This window comes from Hemitrygon akajei, chromosome 8, assembly GCF_048418815.1.
Source record: "Hemitrygon akajei chromosome 8, sHemAka1.3, whole genome shotgun sequence".
Taxonomy (NCBI): Eukaryota; Metazoa; Chordata; class Chondrichthyes; order Myliobatiformes; family Dasyatidae; genus Hemitrygon; species Hemitrygon akajei.
The window spans coordinates 132,558,744-132,580,800 of record NC_133131.1 but is presented as its reverse complement, the minus strand read 5'-3'; the positions used below and the strand labels follow the sequence as shown (position 1 = coordinate 132,580,800).

At 40.7% G+C, this 22,057-nt stretch overlaps 1 protein-coding gene across 2 annotated transcripts in view; it reads left to right on the top strand.

Annotated features, from left to right (window-relative positions):
• Window positions 1-22,057, top strand: part of pip4k2aa (phosphatidylinositol-5-phosphate 4-kinase, type II, alpha a) — a 291,639-nt gene that overhangs the window by 37,336 nt on the left and 232,246 nt on the right. Inside the window, exon 1 of one of the 2 annotated variants that reach the window (XM_073054651.1) lies at window positions 13,595-14,044. The exons of the other annotated variant lie outside the window; for it this stretch is intronic. Coding sequence (XP_072910752.1) covers window positions 13,913-14,044 — 132 coding nt within the window. The 5' untranslated portion in view covers window positions 13,595-13,912. Of the gene's footprint in view, window positions 1-13,594; window positions 14,045-22,057 lie in introns of those variants that run through there. 2 annotated transcript variants of the gene reach the window in all.

Sequence of the window (22,057 nt, the reverse complement as noted above, 5' to 3'; positions counted from 1 at the left end):
AAAAGTTACATGGATTGGATCAGTGCCTTTGTGTCAGGAGACTGAAGATTTTCTCATAGACAAATTAGTATAAGTTGTATCATAGTGCTACATACATCTGAAGATACAAGGTTTCTTATAAATTAGCAATAGGTGTTTCTTGAATTACAACAGTAACAATTAGTTAAGTACTCCATTTGCTGTAAAGTATTTTCAGGTGTCTTAACATCAGGGAAAATTATGCATACATTAATATAATTTTATTCTTAAATGCCAATGTAAGCTCTGTGCTCTCATTAAATGTTGGAGATAAATCTTCTTCTTATGAAGCACCATGTGCTGCAAAAATCTAGTTGCAATATGATTTGGGTCCAATCAACATGTTGCAGACTATTTTACAGTTAGTAACAAACAAATTGCTGTGTTAAAGTGAATGTTACTCTCATACCCCCTTTTCTGGTGGACTGGCACAGCGAATTTAAGTCTATAATAAAGTTCAACGAAGTACATATATGTCACCATACACAACCCTGAGATTTGTTTTCTTTCAGGCATACTCAGTAAATCCAGTAACCATGACAGAACCAGTGAAAGACCGCACCCAACAGGACGGACAACCAGTGTGCAGAAGACAACAAACTCTGCAAATACAAAAGAAAAAAAAATATCAAGAACATGAGATGAAGTGTCCTTGAAAGTGAGTCCATAGTTTGTGGGAACAGTTCAGTGACAAGCAAGTGAAGTTATCCCCAATAGTTCAAGAGCCTGATGGTTGATGGGGTAATGACTGTTCCTGAACCTAGTGATGAGACCACCTTCCTGATGACAGCAATGAGGCAAGAGCATAACCTGGTGGGGAGGGGTGGGGCAGTGGTGATCCCTTAATATGGATGCTGCTTTCCTGTTACAGTGTTCCATGAAGCTGTGCTCATTGGTGTGGCTGCCTTTCCCAATAATGAACTGCTCTATATCCACTACGTTTTGTAGGATTTTACATTCTAGGGCTTTGATTCCATACCAGGCTATGGCCATAACAGTCTACAGAAGTTGTCAAAGTTTTAGATGTCATGCCCAATCTTCCCAAATTTCTAAGGAAGTAGAGGTGTTGTTGTGCTTTATTTGTCAATGCACTTGCATGTTGGGCCCAGGAGTGGTCCTCTGAAATGATACCACCAAGAAATTTGAAGTGGCTAGCCCTCTCCACACTTGATCCTCCAATGGGGACTGGCTCACGGACCTCCACTTGCCACAATGATTGAAAAGGGGAGTCCTCTAAAGTATTTCAAGAAACAGAGGTAATTAAGCAAAACTTCTCAGATCTCTTCTGCTGATCTGGGGCCCTTGCCAACAATGAATTAAAGAGGATCTTGTTCGTTTATTGTCATTGACACTAAATATAACCCCAGTCTAAAGGAGAATTGTAGTTGAAATGTCTCTTCTTTAATACACATGATAAAAAACAATGTCATGATAAATCACTGTAGCAGCCAGTTTTAATCAAGCCCTTTACCATATTTTTGACCTCTTGATTTTTTATCAATGGTTTTGACAATGTTAGTTGAACATTTCACAAATTATAGTCAGATTCAATGCAGGGTTAAAATTCCCAACCTTTTGAATGGGAAATCTTGATCTACAAATTGTTATTTATTTTTCTTATTTTAATGTTTATATTTTACAGTCATAGAAAATATGATACAAAAGATTATTAAGCCCACTCTTGTACAGGTCAGAATGCTGGTGTGTGACAGAAAACGACCTTGCCAAGCTGTCATCTTCCCACACCATGATCCTCCGGAAAATCCTCCATATTTTTTTGGCCAAGGGAGATCTCCAACCACGTCTTCCTCCTCCAGTGTCACCAAGAGGACATGGCCACCATCATCATGAGTAAATGTTGGAGATGAATTAGGCACATGATGAGAAGAGAGGCCAACTCTATCATCAAGACAGCACTTCATTGGATCCCTGAAGGACAGAGGGAGATCAACGGGAGCTTAGTGCTGAACAGTCAGGCAGAAATGAGGATATATGAATCATATCTCGGGCGCAATAGAGAAGATGGCCAAGGACAGACAAAGCTGGAGGATCTCCACTGCTGCCCCAAATGCTAGCGGTGAAGCAGGCAAGGACAACCTCCGCCCAAACCCCATCATTGTGAGAAGAGAAAGATCTATCTCACCTTCCGGCATTTTGTCTACTATCCCACAGATTATGACTCCTTAAAGTACCCCTTCAAGAACCTTTGGAATGTGAGGTCGTTTGCCTCTACCATCCATTCAGTTCCGATTCAGATGTACCTATCTCATGTACATCAGAACATACAGTGAAATACATCATTTGTGTTAACAACCAACGCACCCAGGGATGTGCTGGGGAAGCCCGCACTGTCATCACACATTCCACACCAGCATAGTATGCCTACAATTTTCAGCAGAACAACACACAAGCAGCAGCAGCAACAACAACAAACAAAACAAGGAAACAGCAGAAAAACGTGTCTCTTTCCCATCCACTGAATCACAGTCACAGACAGCCCTCGAACCCCAGGATAGGCCACTGCCAGGCCTCTGGTCCTTGGCCCCAGATTCTTAGGCTCTCAGTCATTGGGTCTCCAACCTTGGGCTGTCTACCCCCAGATTCGTCAATGTTGGTCTTTGAGCTTTGGGCTTCTACCTCTGGACTTCATCCTTTGACTTTGCCGACATTTGGCTGTTGCCCCCAGGACTTGCCAGTCATGAGTTTGACCTTTTGAGCCCAGACCCGAGGACTCGCCAATCACAGGTTCGACCTTCAGGCCTCAAATTCCAGACTTGCGTGGACCTCTGACGATGTTGACGAACTTGGGTCCTCGTGACTCCCACCCGCATGGGCTTGCCAACCCGAGGATCACTGGTCTCGTCAGCGCTGGCTGACCCACCCCCAGGATCGTTAACCTTTGACCTAGACTCCAAACACCAGCTCCTCGCCCTGACTCTTCATTTTCTGCCCCTGACACCTATCTGTCCCACATCCTTGTCTTTAAATCCCAACCTGACCCTATCTCTTCTGTGCTGTCTCCAAAGCTATCCCTCTGAACCTAAAAAAAACTAAGCCTGACCCAGGACATCGCAGCTCAACATCATCTTGACTGGATCAGTTGGTGAGTTCCAGATAACCAGCCACGGGGACACATCAAACAATACAGTCACTCCAGAGTGGAGTCTCCTATTGCAAAGAACACCATAAACAGGCATGGCTTAAAAACTTGTGAAAATAAACCCAAACAATGGTCAGCAGCTGTGAATGTACAACAGCTGCAATGCATCATTCAAGGATTTACAGCAACATTTCTGTTTCTGCTGAGTCTCGAGTCCATATCTCCCCTCTTATCCTGTAGACTACAGATTAAATGCATGCACTCCTGTTTGTTGAGTCCTCTGCTAGAACAAATGCGTCCTTTTTATTAACCCTCATATATATATCTAGGTAAGCCCCTCACATTTGTTATATCTCAATTAAATCTCCCTTTAACATGGAAGTTTTTATGATGTATAGCTCTGGGTTTGTGCTCCTAATGTTTTTTTTTTCAGTTAGTAGGGGTTTTTCCCCTCTTTCTTTCAAAAAATATTCTTAACACTTTATTTTTTCATATTATTGTTGATATATTGCTTAGCTTTGTTAATCAGTTATTTGCTAATTTAATTCTTTATTGTACATAATGACATATTGACTTAATGTATCTTTCTTTGTTAATCTTCAATAATAATTAATAAAAAATATTTTTAAATGAAATAAATCTCCCTTTAACTTCCTCTGTTCCAGATCTAAAACAGCTGTTCACTGAGTGGTTCTAGAATGTATTATTCTAAAAGAGCAATACGTTCTGTGATCCTGTTTTCACGGCCACCTTTGCCAATTTCATTTACCGTATAAAGTCACCCATTAACTTTGCAGTACTTGCATATCTCTTTGATAGACTGTATCCTTTGTGCTAGGGCCCATAGACTACTCCCATTAGTGACTTCATTGTACTTTTTTTATCTACTGTATTTCTGTATCAATTTTCTGTACATTTAGATAAATCATCCACATTAATTTTTCACAAAGTGATGTTATAGCTTTTGGGAATTTGAAATGCTCAGCACATCAGGAAGGGGGAGGATGCCTCCGGAAATACTGAATCCAGATAATTCTCCCCCTTGCTGAAGTATCTTTAAAATGGGGATTGTTCAGGAACAGGACAATAGAACAGACAGTTAAAGGCCACATCCTTGTCCAACTGGCATGTGGTTCTCACTCCCCGTGGGGATAAGAGTGGGTGCTGCAGGGAAGATGTTTAACCTGTTCTTGCCACAATGGCACAGGGAGCTGTTCTGTGGGGAGATAATAGTCTAGTGGATATCAGAGCAAGGGGAACAAACACTGTTCTCTGCTCCACTCTTCTGAGCTGGAGAAAAACTTGGAGTGAGAGGGGAAGAAAACAATTGTGTTCCACATTGGCACTAATGACAAGGAGACTGGAGGGATTATGAGGAGTTTGAGGAAAACGAAAGCAGAACCATATGCTGATGATCTCCAGAGTATTAGCTGAGTCATATGCAAATTGGTATAAGGTAAAAGGAGTAGAGAAGTAAATGCATTGCACAAAGCATGGTCAAGAAGTGGGTTCCTGTTCCTGGAACACTGACACCAGTACAGGGGAAGCAGTCAGCAGTTCTGTTGGGATTAAATGGCCTGCTTCTCCTGCTAATTCATATGAGTAGCTGACTAATAAACTTCCTTCATTTTTGATAGTTTTTGAGTTGTTTTGAATGCCAGGGTGATTAAGAAACATCTAAAAATGCATGACAGTTCTAACAGCTGGAGCCATTCAGAGGAAAAGCTGTTCGATCACATTGTTGGATATTGATCAATTACAGAAAAAGGAGGAGAAATTGCAGATGGAGTCTGATCCAAACAAGAGGCAAATGTAAGGGAGAATATACAGTTAATGGCAGGACCGTTAGCAGTATTGATGTGCAGAAAGATCCTGAGGTCCAGGTTTGAAGCTCTCTGTAAGTGGTTAAAAAGGCTTGCCCTCATTGGCTGGGATCATGAGTGCAGTATAAGAGTAAGTAATTCATTCAGGGGTTAATTCCTTTTTCCACGTTCTTAGAGGCCCTGCTTTTGCTCACAGGTCCACAAATAAGAAATTAAACTTATTATATAAATAAGTCATTAAACATAAAAGGATGCTTGTGTACAGGTATCAATCCATTGATTGAAGGTGACAAAAAATCGATGCTGTATGTCAGGGTAACCACGAGAGTTTTGGGAGCATATTGTACAAAGAAGCAAGTTGAACATGTTTCATTCAATTGTAGAGATCTGGATTCAATCCTGACTTTCAGTGCTGTCAAAGATTTTACATTATCCTTGTGACTCTGTGGGTTTTCTCCAGGTGCTCCGGTTTCCTCCCGAGGGCCAAAGCCATGCTGGTTCAATTGGCCACTGTAAATTGTAGCTGGGGCGGGGCAGGGAATAGAAGAAGTGTATGGGTGGGTGCTTGATGGTTGGTGGAGCCTTCTTCCACGCTGTACAACTCTAGGGTCTATTTATTGTGATCTTACCAGAATTTTTAGTCCATCCAGCAAACTTAAGTAATGTAGCGGCAAAACTAATCCAAAATAAAACAGAACAATTGCTGCTTCCCTGTGACTGTACTTGCATGACACACCTACAGCTCCAATGATTGCTCCAAAAGTCGAACTATTCGATCCCTTATTAGCCATTAGAAAACATACAATTAAGCTTTATTGAGCAGTATCTCAGTGGTCAGCAAAAGATGTGACCTCCACCAGTCCCAAGCTGCAAACTGGCCACAAAATAAGCAAGAATATGTAACTTACTCCCTTCACTGTTACCACTCCCCCACAAATGTGACTCGTTACCATAGTAAGCATGCAACACAATACAAAGCAGATAATGAACAGATACGTCTCCTACATTCCAGTCGTCTAATAATTACACCTGCGTACTACCAAAACACAGGAGTTGTGACATCGCAACATGTACACAACTGTCTTCTTTAGGTGAGCAGTCTATCCTGGATTGTCATCTGCTGCTGTCAAACCAAGTTGTCCCTCTTGACTGCATTCAGGAAAATCTGTCTTCAATCGCTGCTGCCAAAACTCAGCCAAACACAAAACTGAAGTTCTCCCTGTGACTATGTGGGTTTCCTCCAGGTGCTCTGGTTTCCTTCCGCAATCCAAAGATGTAGTGGTTGGTAGGTTAATTGGTCGTTGTAAATTGTCCCATGATTTGGCGAGGATTAAATCAGAGGTTGCTGGGTGGCATGGCTCAAAGGGTTAGAAGGGCCTGTTCCACGGTGCATCTCAACAAATTAATGATTTCACTGCCAGCTATGGCCCAGCATAGTCTCTTTCGCGGTCTCCTTTCAATGGTCCATCAACAGTTCAACCCAGCGTTGTTCTGATGGCATAGGGTCCAACATTAACACTGTGAACCACTTGCAATGGCTCCAATGTGTTAGGCAAACTCGCCCCCATCAGCAGTTCAATTTCTGACAAATAAACATGCTTCAAGTGAGACCATTCTCTCTGAGGAGGAATGTTTCCTTTATGGACAGACGTATGTTCCTGTGTATAACTGTTAGGCAGTTCACTATAGTTTTCACTATCTAAGCCACTTCAAATCCTCAAGCTGCCTAGCTACTCACAATGTTCTCTTGACCCACGGTGCATAAGAGAATGCGTGTTCTTTTTCCTGTCATGTTGAGCTTGTTCATGAGACTCTCTGTGCAGAACACTTCCTTGATCTAGGAAAGCATAAGTAACTACTTTCTTGTTCCTCTTCTTAGACTTCATCTGAACTGGAATTAGAGGAACTTTACAATCATGATCACCAGCCCCTGTAAGACTATTAGATACCAGAGTGGTACTCTCTGCTATGTTTGCTTCATTCATGGCTTGTTTCAAATCTGCATCCTTTTCATCAGTTCCGGGCTCAGTTTCTGCAGTAGCAACGGTGGTGGCAAAGTTGCTTCCTTTAGCTTGAGAATGAATTTGTGATCCAGTTTTGTTCACACCTTTGCTTACTGCCAGTAAGCATTGTATTTCTTTACAAACACTGAGTGTGTAGCAATCTTTACTTGTCTTTCAATAAAATTAACAAGTCTGTGAAAGTAACTTTACGGTTGTGCCTCTCTTGCAGTTCATACACTGCCGACCTCCATTCCTTCCAAAGTTCATTGAGCAATTTATTTATGACAATCCCCATGTTAGCAGGCATGTTCAACTCACCAATGTCCTGAATGTCTTCCATGGCATTGCAACAAGCTCTAAGAAAAAGACTGTAATCTTGATGAGCTTTCACATCTTCTGATTTGATATGTGGCCAAGAAAGAGCCTTTTCCATGTAGGCCACAACAATTTTGTGCTCATCACCAAAATGTTCCTGTAGTAAATGGGCTTCTAGATATCATTGTTCCAGTCCATCCTGCTGGTAAGTTTCGACAAGCTCTCTAAGGTAATCTTCAGTGAACTGTTCAAGAAAATAGAGACTGTCACCATAATTATCAGTCTTGCCTTCAATGCTGTTGTTGAAAGCCCTCATAAATGAATGAAACTGCAATAGATCACCATCAAGAGATTTGAATCTCTCTCTTAGGCAGAGATACAACATGTTGTTGCGTCACTATGCTTGTCATTTCCTTTCCTGTCCTTATGGTCTCCAGCACGCCATTTAGACCTTTATCATCTGAAACATGAATGTCTGCGTACTGTAAATCAAAGTCCTTAGAAGCACCTTATGCTATTGAATATGACACAAGTTCAGAGGACCTCCTTGGTACAGGCTGAAAGTGAACGCCCTGAACTACCCCTTGGGGTTCAAACTCATGACTCAGACATTTGTTCCTTAAATGTATCAATGTTGACATCGAGTAAGCTGGATTTTCTCTATCCCATGTCAACATAGGAACTCTTATTGTAGAACTATTCTGCTGAAGCACGTTCAGCACTCACAGTACTTGAAGCCTTAACAGTTTAACTCTGGCCATCTTGGCTGCAATTTCTTCCTGCAACATAAGCTCTTCCATCTTCCTCCTAAACTTCTCTTTGAGGCTGTTCCAGTTTTTTTCTTCCAAAGGGTGTTTATCCCACATCACCTGTTGTTTTGTGTATAACTTAGCTAAATCAGGCTCCATACTAATGCGTGCTGATGTGGTATCATTGGCACAGGATGTTTTGCTCGTGGGTGGAGAATGTGCTGCATGCACCTTAGACATGCTGTCTTCAACTTTATATGTAGTCACAGTCTCCTCTTCGTCTTTGTAAATATTTTCATACTGACCTTCAACATTGCATGTTTGTTTAATTTTTGTCTTAGTCTTGTCTTCAAGTTCACTGCTTCCAGCTGAACTCATTTTGTCTTCCAGTGTGCAAACCCAGACCAAAAAAAATGGCAGTTTCATTCAGCTTTTTAACAGTGGAAGCAATATTTCAAATCATCAGCTTTTCAACAGAATCAAGGGCTAATCACTTGAGGCAAACACCACTATACAGCTTTCCAGTCCTATCCAGTTGGACACGGCAGTGATGACCATTTAAACAGTGTTGCAAATCAAAATTACACAGCATGAATTAATATAAGGTCGTTACTTGCCACAAGTTGCTCCAAGCTGTGGTGCTTCTAAATTCTCAGACACATCTGAGGTGCTGATGTTCATTTGGTATTACTGTTGAAAACTTTTGCTCACAGGAATGTAGTGCAAAACCAATCCAAAATCAAAACAAGAAAGTTGCCATTTGTCTGTGACCGTACGGACTGTTACACATGTGTGATGCACCCACAGCTCCAATAATCACTTCTAAAGTCGAACCCTTTATTTGATCATTTATTAGCAATTGGCAAACATACAATTAAGTATTATTGTGTGTTATTTCAGCGGTCTGCAAAACATGTGACCTCTGCTACAAACTGCCATGAAATAAGCAAGCGTACGCAATGCATTCCCTTCGCTCTTACCATGCCCCTACTAATGTGACTAGTTACCATAATAAATGTACTACAGAATGCAAAGCAGATAGAAAACAGATACATGGTTCCTACTAATAATTTAAGGTCAAAAGAAATAGAAGCAGGAATAATCCATTTGTCCTGTTATTCTTGCTGTGCCATTTAAGAAAATATGATTGATCATTTATTTCCATGTCACTTCCCTGAAAAATCCCAAATTCTTTGTTTCTCTTACTATGCAAAGATCTATCAAACTCAGCCTTGAATATACTCAAGTCTTCTTCGGTGAAGATCTTGGCAGATCCAATCTAGTTCTTAACACTGCTTTTGATCTTTCTCCTGATATACAAATATCTGTTAACCTTCACGTTGAATACATTCAGTGACTTCACCTCCAGAACTCTCTGACTTAAAGAATTCCATAATAGTCTGAGAGAAGATATTCCTCTCATCTGCTGCTTAACATGCATCCTTGAATAAGGAGACAAATATTTACACAGTATGACTTTAGAAAGGCCTTTGACAAGGTCCCACATTGCAAACTGATTTGGAAAATTAAATTGCTTGGGATTCAGGGGAGCGAGGCTGATAGATGAAGGTCGATTCTATGACTGGGCACCTCCTGTGACTTTTAGGGTTCCCCAGAGGTCAGTGTTGGGACTTGTGTTATTCTTTAAGTACGTAAATGATTTGAGTGTAAATGTACATGGTGTGATTAGCAGGTTGGCTGATGATACTGAATTAGAGGATCTGGATAGGGAAGCAGGTTACGATGAATTACAAAAGTGATACTGATCATTTAAGGAGATGGGCTGAGAAATGACAAATGGATTTCAATTTGGGTAAGGCAATGCATTTCGGACATTCAAACCATAGAATGACCTATACTGTGAATGGCAGGATAATTATGAGTGTTGTGGAACAGAGAGACCTGGGAGTATGAGTGCACAGATTGCTGAAAGAGGCTGCACAAGTAGGGTGATGAAGATGTTTAGTGTGCTGGCCTCATCAATCAGGGCATCAAGTTTAAGAGCAGTCCCCATCCCTCTTTCCCTCTCACCCCTTCTTTCCTTAGTTATTCATTTACGGGATGCAGGCATTGCCAGCTAGAAGCCAGCATTTATTGCCCATCCCTAGGTGCCCTTGAGAAGGTGGTGATGATGAGCTGCCTTCTTGACCACTGCATTCTCTGAGGTATAGGTACAGCCACAGTGCTGTCAGGGAGGGATTTCCATGATTTTGACCCAGTAATAATGAAGGAACAGTGATATGTTTCCAAGTCAGGATGGTGAGTGACTTGGGGGGGTTTCCAAGTGGTGGTGTTCCCAGGTATCTGCTGTTCTCATCTTTCTTGATGGTAGTGGTTGTGGGTCTGGAAGGTACTGCGTTAGGAACTTAGGTGTGTTATTGCAGTGCATCTTGTAGATAGTATACACTGCTGCAATTGTTCATTGATGATAAAGGGATTGGATGCAGCTGGAAGGGGTACCAATCAAGTGGGCTGCCTTGTACCAGATGGTGTCAAGTTTCTTGAGTGTTGATGGAGCTGCATTCATCCAGGCGAGTGGCGAGGATTCCATTACACTCCTGACCTGAGACCAGTTCAGTTTCCTGTCAATTATGACACCCCCCGCCCCCCATGATGTTGATAGTAGGGAATTCAGTGATGGTGATGCCACTGAATGTCAAGGGATGATAGTTGGAGCCTCTCTTGTTGGAGATGGTCATTGCCTGGCACTTGCATGGCTTGAATGTTACTTGTCACTTCTCAGCCCAAGCCTGGATATTGTCCAAGTCTTGCTGTGTTTGGGTATAAATTGCTTCTCTACCTGAGGAGTCACAAATGGTGCAGAACATATTGCAGTCATCTGCAAACAACCCCACTTCTGACCTTATGACAGAAGGAAGATCATTGATGAAGCAGCTGAAGATGATTGGTCCTAGGACCCGTCCCTGAGGAATGCCTGCAGTGATGTCCTTGCCTGTCCATCATCTCCCTCTGATGCTCCCCCCCCCTTGTCTCTTCCATGGCCTTCTGTTTCATTCTATCAGACTCCCCCTTCTCCAGCTCAGTATCTCTTTTGCCAATCAACTTCCCCGCTCTTTACTTCATCCCTTCACCCCTTCCCCTCCCAGTTTCACCTACCACTTTGTGTTTCTTTCTCCCCTCCTTTTTAAATCTACTCCTCAGCTTTTTGTTTTCTCCAGTCCTGCCAGAAGAAGTGGCCAAGGCAGGTACAATTGCAACATTTAAGAGGCATTTTGATAGGTACATTGAGGAAAAAGGCTTGAGGGTTATGGATTGAACATGGGCAGCTGGGATTGATGGACAGGATAATATGGTCAGCATGGACCAGTTGGCTTCTGTGCTATATGACTTTTATTAGTTTATGAAGTGATCAGACCATTGTTATAAATAAATGAAACATCAACCTTCCTAATTTTACCTGTCATAAATAATATTCTGTTGAGTTTCCTAATTAGTTGCAGAACTTATTCTTTGGTGAAACATAACTTGGAACTCAGCAGTGCTTTTGTAATGAGCAATTACACATTTTCCCAAATTATAATGATTTATAGATTTCTCCCTTCTCACTTACTTTATCTATAATTGTTTTGAAACCCCCTTATGTCCTCTTCACATTTTACCTGCCTATCTGCCTTTGTATCATCAACAACCATGCTTTTGGTATGTTTTTCCAATTCATTTATATAAATCGTTAAAGGCTGTTCCACCACCAATTACTGCAGCCTGAAGCACATCACTGGTCAAACCAGGAAGGACCATTAATGCCACCCGTTTTTGTTACTCTGCTAAGCTTCCACCCGAACCATTTTAACTTCACTTTCAACTCAACACTATGAAAATATATATCAATGTTGCTGGGAATTCAGAACCTGAGCTACAGGGAAAGGTTGAACAGGTTCATTCCCTGAAGTGTAGGAGAATCAGGGGAGATTTGACAGAGGTATACAAAATTATGAAGGGTATAGATATAGTAAATGCAAGCAAGCTTACACTGATACGCACTGAGATTGGGTGAGACTACTAGAGATCATGGGTTAAGGGTGAAAGGTGAACTTCACTCAGAGGATGGTACGAGTGTGGAATGAATTGGAACAGAGGTGGTGGGTGCGGGTTTGATTGCAACATTTGGGTAGGTGCATGGAGGGGAGGGTTATGGAGGGCTGCAGGTCAACAGGACTTGGTAGAATAATACTTCAATTTGGACAAGATGGGCTGAAAGGCCTATTTCTGTTCGGTGGTGCTCTACCACTGAGTTGTAAGATTGTAATCTTGAATAGGGTCAGAGTTGATGAGCACGAGAGAATACCTTGTCGGGCTGGAAGGGTGAATCAAACCAAGGGGATTGCTCTGTTGGCAGTAATTTAGATTGCAAAAGGGCCACAGGGTCATTAAATTAATTCATGGAATCGCCTTAGGATATGATGACATTCTGAAGTATTGAAATACAAATGATCTAGGAGCTAGCAGAGAACGGGGTTGAAGCAGGCACAGTAACAACATTTAAAATAAATTTGAATAGGTGCATGATTAGAAAAGTTGAGAGGGATAGGGGCCAAGCACAGGCAAATGGGACTGGCTTGGATGAGCATTTTGGTTGGAATTGACAAGCTGGCTGAAAGGCCTGTTTTGGTGCTGCATGGCTTATGAGTAAAATACTGTTTAGTGCCCCGTCTATGTTCAATGGCTTCCTGCGTATGTAAATACTATTATATATCATTTAAAATAAAGCAAATTTAAAAGCTTCGAGGGAGAAGATAAAATATCATAGACGTGGAGCTTTTAAAACCAAACTGATGTTGCCGTTAATTTCGCAGTATTGTGATTATTTCTTGTTTTACGCTCCTAACAATTGTGTCTGAAGTGCACTGTAGCAAAAAAAATGCCTAGATACATGCAGCGTGTTACAAAATTGCTAAAACAGTTACGCTTTATAAAAACCGCACAGAGCGGCAGGAATTACTTAAAGCCGTCAGCACTACATGGCTAATGCGGAGTGCATTTATTCATAAAGCCTTGATATTTTTATCCACACTAGATCCTTATAGTATGTCCCGTCCTTATTGGGGCTATCCCACTTCCTAGTGGAGAAGCGTAGTACTGCATGCCTGTAACCTGGAGTTATGTCACATAAAGCACTCGAACATGCAGTGAACATAGATTCTGTACAATATTACATTTTACTCCGAGAGCTATTCTTTCTTTTAAACTTCAGAATGTCGTATTCAATTAAGAAACCGAATTTATTTTCACACTCATATTTACAGGCAACGACTTGCATTTCTTCCTGTGGCTCTTTTTTTTTGCAATGTAATTTACTTGATGCAAATAACAGAAGGTGCAAAAGTTTCAGACATTTTTCGGATGCTTCTAAAATACCACATAACGCCTACTCATAAACACTACCCGCCACAACCGAACCTGATGGCCTTTATATTCTGTATGCACGCGGGATCAAATCATCTCGTGCAAGTCTGCAATTGGTCGCGTGTCTGCAGACGCCATCCAGTTTCGAACGTTGCAAAGCAAGAGCCCCGATTTGTATGGCTCCTACTCCTGTCGATCATCTATTATTGCTTCCCCCACCTGGTTCCTCCTCTTTCAAGCTGAGTTGCGTTGTGCAATGCGTTTGTTCGGGTTGTGGATATAGTGTCGCCTTCTTACAGTTCACACACACTCAGCAAGGTCCGGAAGCGGTAGGGCATTGGAGAATGTAGTAACCAGTCTGTTACTACCGCCCAGAAACAAATTCTGATTATAACCGTTTCAACTCTCTTCAATGAGCGGAGGAAGAAGACGGTGCAATAAGTTTTTACCATAAACATTTACATTGTAATTACTGAAGAGATTTGGAGAATAAAACGCAGTAAATTGAACTAGAGAAGAAAACGCGAGTCGGGGAGAAAGATGGCAGCGAACAGTACGCCATTCGCCAGTAAAACGAAAACCAAGAAGAAACATTTTGTGGCTCAGAAAGTGAAGCTGTTCCGAGCCAGCGATCCATTGCTCAGCGTCCTTATGTGGGGAGTCAATCATTCGGTAAGTCTGTTTTTAAAACGTCACGAAATGCATTGACTGCTGCGGAGAACTTGTGCAGGAAATCACATCAGTCGAATTTTCTTTGGACAGATTACTATTTTTTCTAGCTTACATATATTTCTTCGTGTGCTGGAGTAAAGCTGTAGACTAGATTTGGAAAAAAAGTGTTTTAAATGAATTGTGCATATGAATGAGCGATGTTACAGCGTTAGTAGATATGACAGTTCATGATAAATATCGATGCTCTGCATTCCGCTTTAAATGCATTTGTGAAATGACAGCCGGTTCTTCTAAATGCTTCCTTTTGATAAATAAAACTAAAGTTAGTCTGTTGGTTATCGTTCCTGTCTTCGGTGTATGTTCTGCGATATTTGGCCAGGGGCCTGGAACCGTATTCATGCGACTCTTAGCGGCTTTTAAGACCAAAGGCGACGGCCTGGAACCCCCTCAGTGTCAACTTTGTGTCTTGATTGTGACGTAATTGTGATTGACGTTTTATTTGACCATTTGGAAGCTCATTGTGATTCCTATAAGGAAAGCCCAGAGCGAAAGGGGCTTGGCCGGGAATTGCAGGTTTTAAAACGTGTGGGAGTTTGGGAAAATGACAGCCTCATTCATTCCTGGTGTGTGGGTTGGCCAATACACCGTAGACCTCAAAACACATGTCTGATACATTTTTCAAACCTGAAAATCGCCATCTCAGCATTGTAGTGTCCCGTCTGATCATTGTTTGTGCTTGGGTTGTGAATTTTGCATGTCAACATTGTATGTTAAGAAGTGTCAATATGACAGGCGTTTTTTCACTGATCATTTAAGTTAAAACCTGTGAATGTGTAAAACCATCTTTCTACCTTATTTCATATTGCTTTTGTTAGGAGACTTTTAATATTTAAAAAAAATTGGTTCAGCAGTCAGGATCGTGTCAGACTTTGTTTCTACATGCTATTCTCTATTTTACACCATACTTCAGTTATTAAAAAGAACTGTTGGTTAAACCATTCAGCGGAAGATAGGGAGGAAAAGTTGGGAAATTGGTTTATTATTGTCACATGTACAGAGCTACAATATAAAACTTTCCAGTACAAGGTAAAACAATAATATGATGCAGAATAAAGTGTTACATTTACAGAGAAAATGCATTGTAAGTAGGCAGTAGATACAAGATCATGACAATGTAGATCATGAGGAACAGAGTACAACATGGTACTAGGGGATTGTTTAATAGTCCTTTGACAGTGGGATAGAAACTCTCATTGAGTCTGGTGATATGTGCTTTCAGACTTTGGTATCTTTTGCCGGGGGGGGGGGGGGTCGGTCGTGGAAGAAGAGGGAATGACTGGAGCCGATGTGGTCTTTGATTATGTTGGCTGCTTTACTGAGGCTGTGAGAAATGTAAACTGAGCCCGTGGAGGCAAGGCTGGTTTCCATGATATGCTGAGCTGTGTTCACAATTCTCTGCAATTTCTTGTGGTCACACACAGTGCAGTTGCCATGTCCAGTTTAATAAGATTTTGTTTGCCTAATTATGGTATTAAATGAACATTGGATATGTTGCTATCAAAGTATGAAGGACCGTCATATTATTGAATGGCAGAGCAGGCACAGGAGACTAAATGAATCAGAATCAGGAGATGTAATCACCAATCCATACTGACTGTGGTCTCCCTGGGAGGAAGAGCAGGATGACAGCTACTTTTGCTTCATTTGTGTTACATTCTTTGTGCTGGTTCACCACAGATTTTGAGTGTTACATCTTGAAGTTTTGTCCCAGATGGTGTATGTATGTGCAATTTAATAAGAGGGAGATGTGACTGATTTGTTCTATAATGGGAAACATAAATGTCGGCCATTTGCTTGAGTGATCAGAGTTGGGCTAATATGAACTGTCATTGCCCAAACATTTTTTTTTCCCAGTCTTTCAGCAGAGATGTTGCACTCACTTCCAATAAACTTCCCATTGGAAAGGAGCTAATCATCTTAACTAATAGGAGAACTATCAACTTGAACTTCAGAACTAAGGTCACTCAAATCTCAGATCAGTTGTGTCTTTACATCCCCGGGCAGTTGATCTCCTAGCCATTGCTCTTTGAACTAAAGAGAGCATGGGCTTTCCATGCAGTGTTTGCAAGACAAAGATGCTCAACTGCCCTGCCCTTGCGGTATGAAGCTTTCTGATAATAATATTTCACAAAAAGACCTTGGAAATTGAGACCAATTTAACAGTTTAATTGGTGCAAGATGTATCTTGTTGATTGAAGACCTCCTGGTTTTAATTACCAGGGTTGGCAAATGGCACATTATAAAAGGGAGTACTTTTATAACACATTTTAATAAATTATAGTTACAACTACTGGATATTTTACAGGAACTGCTGATAACAGTAAGGAATATTTCTTGGAAGAGAAATTATCTGTATTTGAGTTTAAAGATCTTTTGTGATGGAAAACGTGAATCGGGTAGTTTTAACTGCAATTCTCAGTAATAAAGCTTTTCTGTGCATGTTTAGCTGTCCCAGCCTGATTAGACAGATTTTACAAGTACAAACTGAACCTTGCATCTTACACTTCACAATGGTAGAGGGAACTTAATGGGGTTCCAAAGTTTCAGACAATTTGGAAATTAATGCTTTTTCAATGTGTATATATATATATATATATATTATCCAAAACTCTGGAATTGTACCCTAAATGAAAATTTATCCAAAATACATTTGTGAAATAAAGCAAGTACAGGTCCACCACTCAATTTATATATAGTCACACCTATGAATGACCAATTGAGACTGGCAGGATGGATTTACCAGCTGGTGCAGGGCTGCAGGTATCTTCTGCCATGGAGGAACTTGGTTGGTGGCCACATTTCCAACTTGCAAATGGTACAGGTTACAAACAGTTCGCAGAACAGAACCCCGCTGTAACCTGGGGAGGGACTGTATAACTATTTCAGAAATACTGTTTTTCATCCAAACACTTTTTCTTCAAAAAGCAAAATTTACTTTACCCCCTAAAACATAAATTTATTCTTGAAGATAGCAAAAATAAGAAAAAAAATCAAGGAATCAAAGACCCTCTAGTGAGAAGTAGCAGGCTAGCTTGTCATTGACTCAAGTTCTAGAACTTTATTCAGTTTTGAAATATGATCTTAGATCTGGAACATCAGCAGTCTGCCTCTGTTTGTACACTGATTCTACATGATCAGCTAAATACTCTGTTTTAATGGAGAAATTAAACATTAAGACGTGCTGAAATATGAAAAGACATTACACAAAAGGAGGCAGAAGTTTGAAACTCTCTTTCAGCAACAGTCATTTGATACCAGGTCAGTTGTTTTAAATGTGATATTAATTGGGATTTTATTAATCGGATTGAGAATATGGGGCAGGGCTTCCAGAAATAATTAAGCCACACATCACCTCTGATGGAATTAGATGGGACACCATGGTCGAGAAGTTGAGTAAAGGTGACCTCCCACTACCCCCCCCCCCCCCCCCCCCCAGCTTTAGGAAGGCATTGGTGGGTTGTGTTCTTGGGTTATCTTCTAGTAAAATGGCAGTGCGCTAGGACACGGGCCACTCCAAGTCCAATCGAAGATGTACTTGTTCGTAGTTTAAATCTTATTTATGATCACAAGACACTGCTGGATATTAAGGAAATCAAGTACTGCAGGTCTACCCCATTGGTGAGTTGCTTGCAAGTGACGGAGCTGGACTTGTTGTGCTGAGGAGGTGAACGCTGATTGTCTTGGACGTTTTTCTTGTGATTGCAAGACCCTGTTGAACATTGGTAATGTAGAATACTGCAATTCTTGTTCACTGGTTAATTAGCAAGGCTGATGGCGGGAGAGCTGCATGGCCTCGGTTGTTGTGTAGACAAGGCTCTCATCCCAGGGTGTCACTTGTTCCAGTTGCCCAGGAGGAGACACCAGAGGCGGTAACTTGGGCTTTATTTTTGTGTGACTGAATGTTTTTCTGCTATGGTAACCATATGTGCTGTGCGCTGCTGGTAATACGTTTTGGACCTTGGCCCCAGAGGAACGCTGTTTCATTTGGCTGTATTTGTGTATGGTTGAATAATAATTAAACTTGAATCTGAACTTGAAAAAGATCCTTAATAAGGCAGTGTCATCTGTGCATCGGTCAAGAAATCCAGGTGGAAAAAATGTATGTTTACTTACTACTTTCTACATAAGTTCTGTGATTGGGTATTATTAGAATCAGGTTGATCATCACTATATATGTTGTGAAGTTTGTTGTTTTGTGGCAGCACTACAGAGTGATACGTAAAACATTACTATGGATTACAATAAGAAATATAAAAATAAGTAAATAATGGAAAAATAAAGCAAAATGATGAGGTACTGTTCATAGGATTGGGCCATTCAGAAATATGAATGTGGAGGAGAAGAAGCTGTTCCTGAAATGTTGAATGTGTGTCCAGGCTCCTGTACCTCCTTCCTGATGGTAGTAATGAGAAAAGGGCATATCCTGGATAGTGAGGGTCCTTAATGATGGATCCTGCCTACTTGAAGCACTGCCTTTTGACAATGCCCTCCATAATGGGGAAGTTAGTGCCCATCATGGAGCTGGTTCAATCCTCTGTGACTTTTTGATCCTGTGCATTGGAGGTTCCATACCAGGTGGTGATGTAACCCGTCAGAATGTTCCCCATAGTATATATGTAGAAATTTGCTGGAGTCTTAAGGGACATGCCAAATCTGCTCAAACTCCTAATGAAGTGTGGCCGCTGGTATGCCGCCTTTGTGATTGCATCAACATGTTGGCTCAGGATAAATCCCCTGAGGTGCTGATGGCCAGGATCTTGAAGCTGTTCAACCTTTCCACTGCTGACCCCTCGATGAAGGAAGGAAGGAGTGAGTGAGTGAGTGTGTTCTCCTTTCTGAAGTCCACATGACTTCTTACTGATGTTGAGTGTAAGGTTGTTGTTGCAACACCACTCAACCAGCTGATTTATCTCACTATTCTATGCCTCCTCATCACCATCTGAGTTGTACCACTGATACATTTATAGATGGCATTTAAGTTGTGCCTCGCAGAACAGCCATGCATATTTATCTATATCTCAATTTTTTTGGGTAGTGATTTTGTGTACTTTGTAAGGGTGATTTTCTGTTACTTGAACAGCTGTAATAATTACATGGGGCTTGTCCAAAGTGCATTCCTTTTCCATCCACTTTTCAGGTTTGCAGCATCTACAGTATTTTAATTTTCTTTTTTTGTTTGGGTTTGTGCTTTTGTAACTGGTGATGAAAATACTCAGTGAGACAGCACTGTGGAGTGAATAAATGCATAAGATGACTTTGTTCCTATTTTTAACATGTCTTGCAGTCAAGTATGTTATATAACAACATGACTGTAGTAAAGTAAAATATCCTACTATAAATCTATCACAATATATCGATTAGGAGATGCTGTCATCTTTCATAATCTAAAATTTTATTTTTAATCCTCATTGTAAAGCTCCTAGGTCATTATTAGTTTCAACTTTTAAAATTGTAAAAGCTGCTGTAATAGAAGTCAATTTAGTAAATACAATTTTGACATTGTGCAGTTTGTATGCGCAGGTGGAAGATGGAGGTGGTGGGGAGGAGAGGCATTACTCAGCTGCTCTTTTAATTAATGTTGTGATATTCTTGAGGGAAGTATCTGTTAAAAATACACATTGGGTGCTTGCCAAATGGCTGTGATAGACATACTGTTGAAGTCCTTTTTTGTTCACAAAGTACATGGATTTTTAACAGTAGTCAGTTCTTACACTAATGGTGCAATATATGTTTATTTTCTGATTCATGATAATGTTGTTGTGCAGTAAAACCAGTGATATCCCATTGAGATGCCAAGATGTTAATGTCATCTTTGTTTTGATTCTAGGTTTGGAGAGAGAGAACTTTTGACTCTGAAAGTGGTAGTGACAATCTCTCACCTGTATTTGGCATTGTATTTTTGTGAATATATTTATGTTAATATGATCTTACTGAAATATACAAGATCCAAAGTGGGACATGACAGGGTAGATGCTGAGATGTTTCTCCCAGTTCCTACAAGTTAAGGGGGATGGCCATTTAAGATTGAGGTATGTAGAAATTTCTTCTTGCGGAGAATGAAGCATCTCTGGAACTCTGTTTCCTGAAATTTTACAGAAGCTCAATTAGAGGTTGGGGAATTGAAGGTGATGGGCAACTGCTACAAAAGAGGAATTGAGATCTAGGTCATGATTGTTATTGAATGGTGCAGTAGCTTGAGGATTTGTTGCCCATTTGTGCTCCCTATTTTATTATGTTCTCATGGGGCAGAATTCCCCTTGAAATATAGTGCTTTAATTGTCCTGCTGTTAGCTAGAACAGCCAAACAGCACTATTGAATGGAATGTGTGTGATTTTAAGGAACACCTTTGCTGTTTCCCTACTAATTCTTGTGTGGTATATTAAAAAAAATTACCACAAGAAAATCCAGGATTCATGATCTTAAGGACCCTGCAAAGATAAGTTCTTCTCAAACATTATCTCATAAACATCCTGTAAGAAATGGAAGGCACTGAAATCCACCATTATTAAATATTTCGGAGTTATAAATCCACCATAAATAAATATGGAGAGACTTTGGGCTTTTGGTATCAACAAAAACTTGTTTGATGAGAATGACTTGGAGATCAAGGATGTAATTAACTGGAAATGCAGTATTTCCTTGGCACGCAAGTTTTTTCATGTTAGTTCCATAGACAACTGAAAGCCAAGAACTTAATAAAACCCATAACCTAAAGAGGTCCAACAGTTGTTTGATAGTCATAATCCACATTGATTCTTCAGCACGTCAAGGTCATACTTGTCCAAGAGCTCACCTCGCCAAGAGCCGAGAATGATATTGAACTTATCAGGGACAGCCAGAAGTCCAGGCAATGTAATTTTAAAGAACTGAAATCATATAGGACGCCAGTGAGTCCCCTCTTGTACTGCTGTGTAGATAGATAGATAGATAGATAGATAGATACTTTATTCATCCCCATGGGGAAATTCAACATTTTTTCCAATGTCCCATACACTTGTTGTAGCAAAAACTCCTTACATACAATACTTAACTCAGTAATAATATGATATGCATCTAAATCACTAACTCAAAAAGCATTAATAATAGCTTTAAAAAAAAAAAAAAAAAAAGTTCTTAAGTCCTGGCAGTTGAATTGTAAAGCCTAATGGCATTGGGGAGTATTGACCTCTTCATCCTGTCTGAGGAGCATTGCATCGACAGTAACCTGTCGCTGAAACTGCTTCTCTGTCTCTGGATGGTGCTATGTAGAGGATGTTCAGGGTTTTCCATAATTGACCGTAGCCTACTCAGCGCCCTTCGCTCAGCTACCGATGTTAAACTCTCCAGTACTTTGCCCACGACAGAGCCCGCCTTCCTTATCAGCTTATTAAGACGTGAGGCGTCCTTCTTCTTAATGCTTCCTCCCCAACACGCCACCACAAAGAAGAGGGCGCTCTCAACAACTGACCTATAGAACATCATCAGCATCTCACTGCAGACATTGAATGAGGTCTAAGGAAGGATGTTCTGTAGTGAACGTGGACCAGAATGATTCTTGAGCAGTTGGAATTGTTTTCATCAGAATGTATTAGGCAGATTGGACAAGTACTGTCAAGACCTTACAACAATGAAGGGTAGTCTAATTAGAATATAATAAAAAATCGACTTTAACTAATAGATGTAGAAGTCCATGGTGATGATATCTAGGCTGAGGGGTTGTAACCTCAAAATAAAGAGTTGGTCATTCAGAGCTGATTTCTGGAGAAAACTTCTCACAGAATATAGTAAATCTGAGGGATGATTTATTATTTTTCCTTCAGGTTGTCTTAGTTGGGGGAGGTAGTGGGGATAAGCTCCCAATACTTATTAAATGCTTCTAATGGCATTCATTTCAAATAGCCTTTGATAGCCAAGTCCAGCTCTTGGCCTTTATGTGTGGCTTAGCTACTAAGCCTAGAAGAACAGTTCCTATT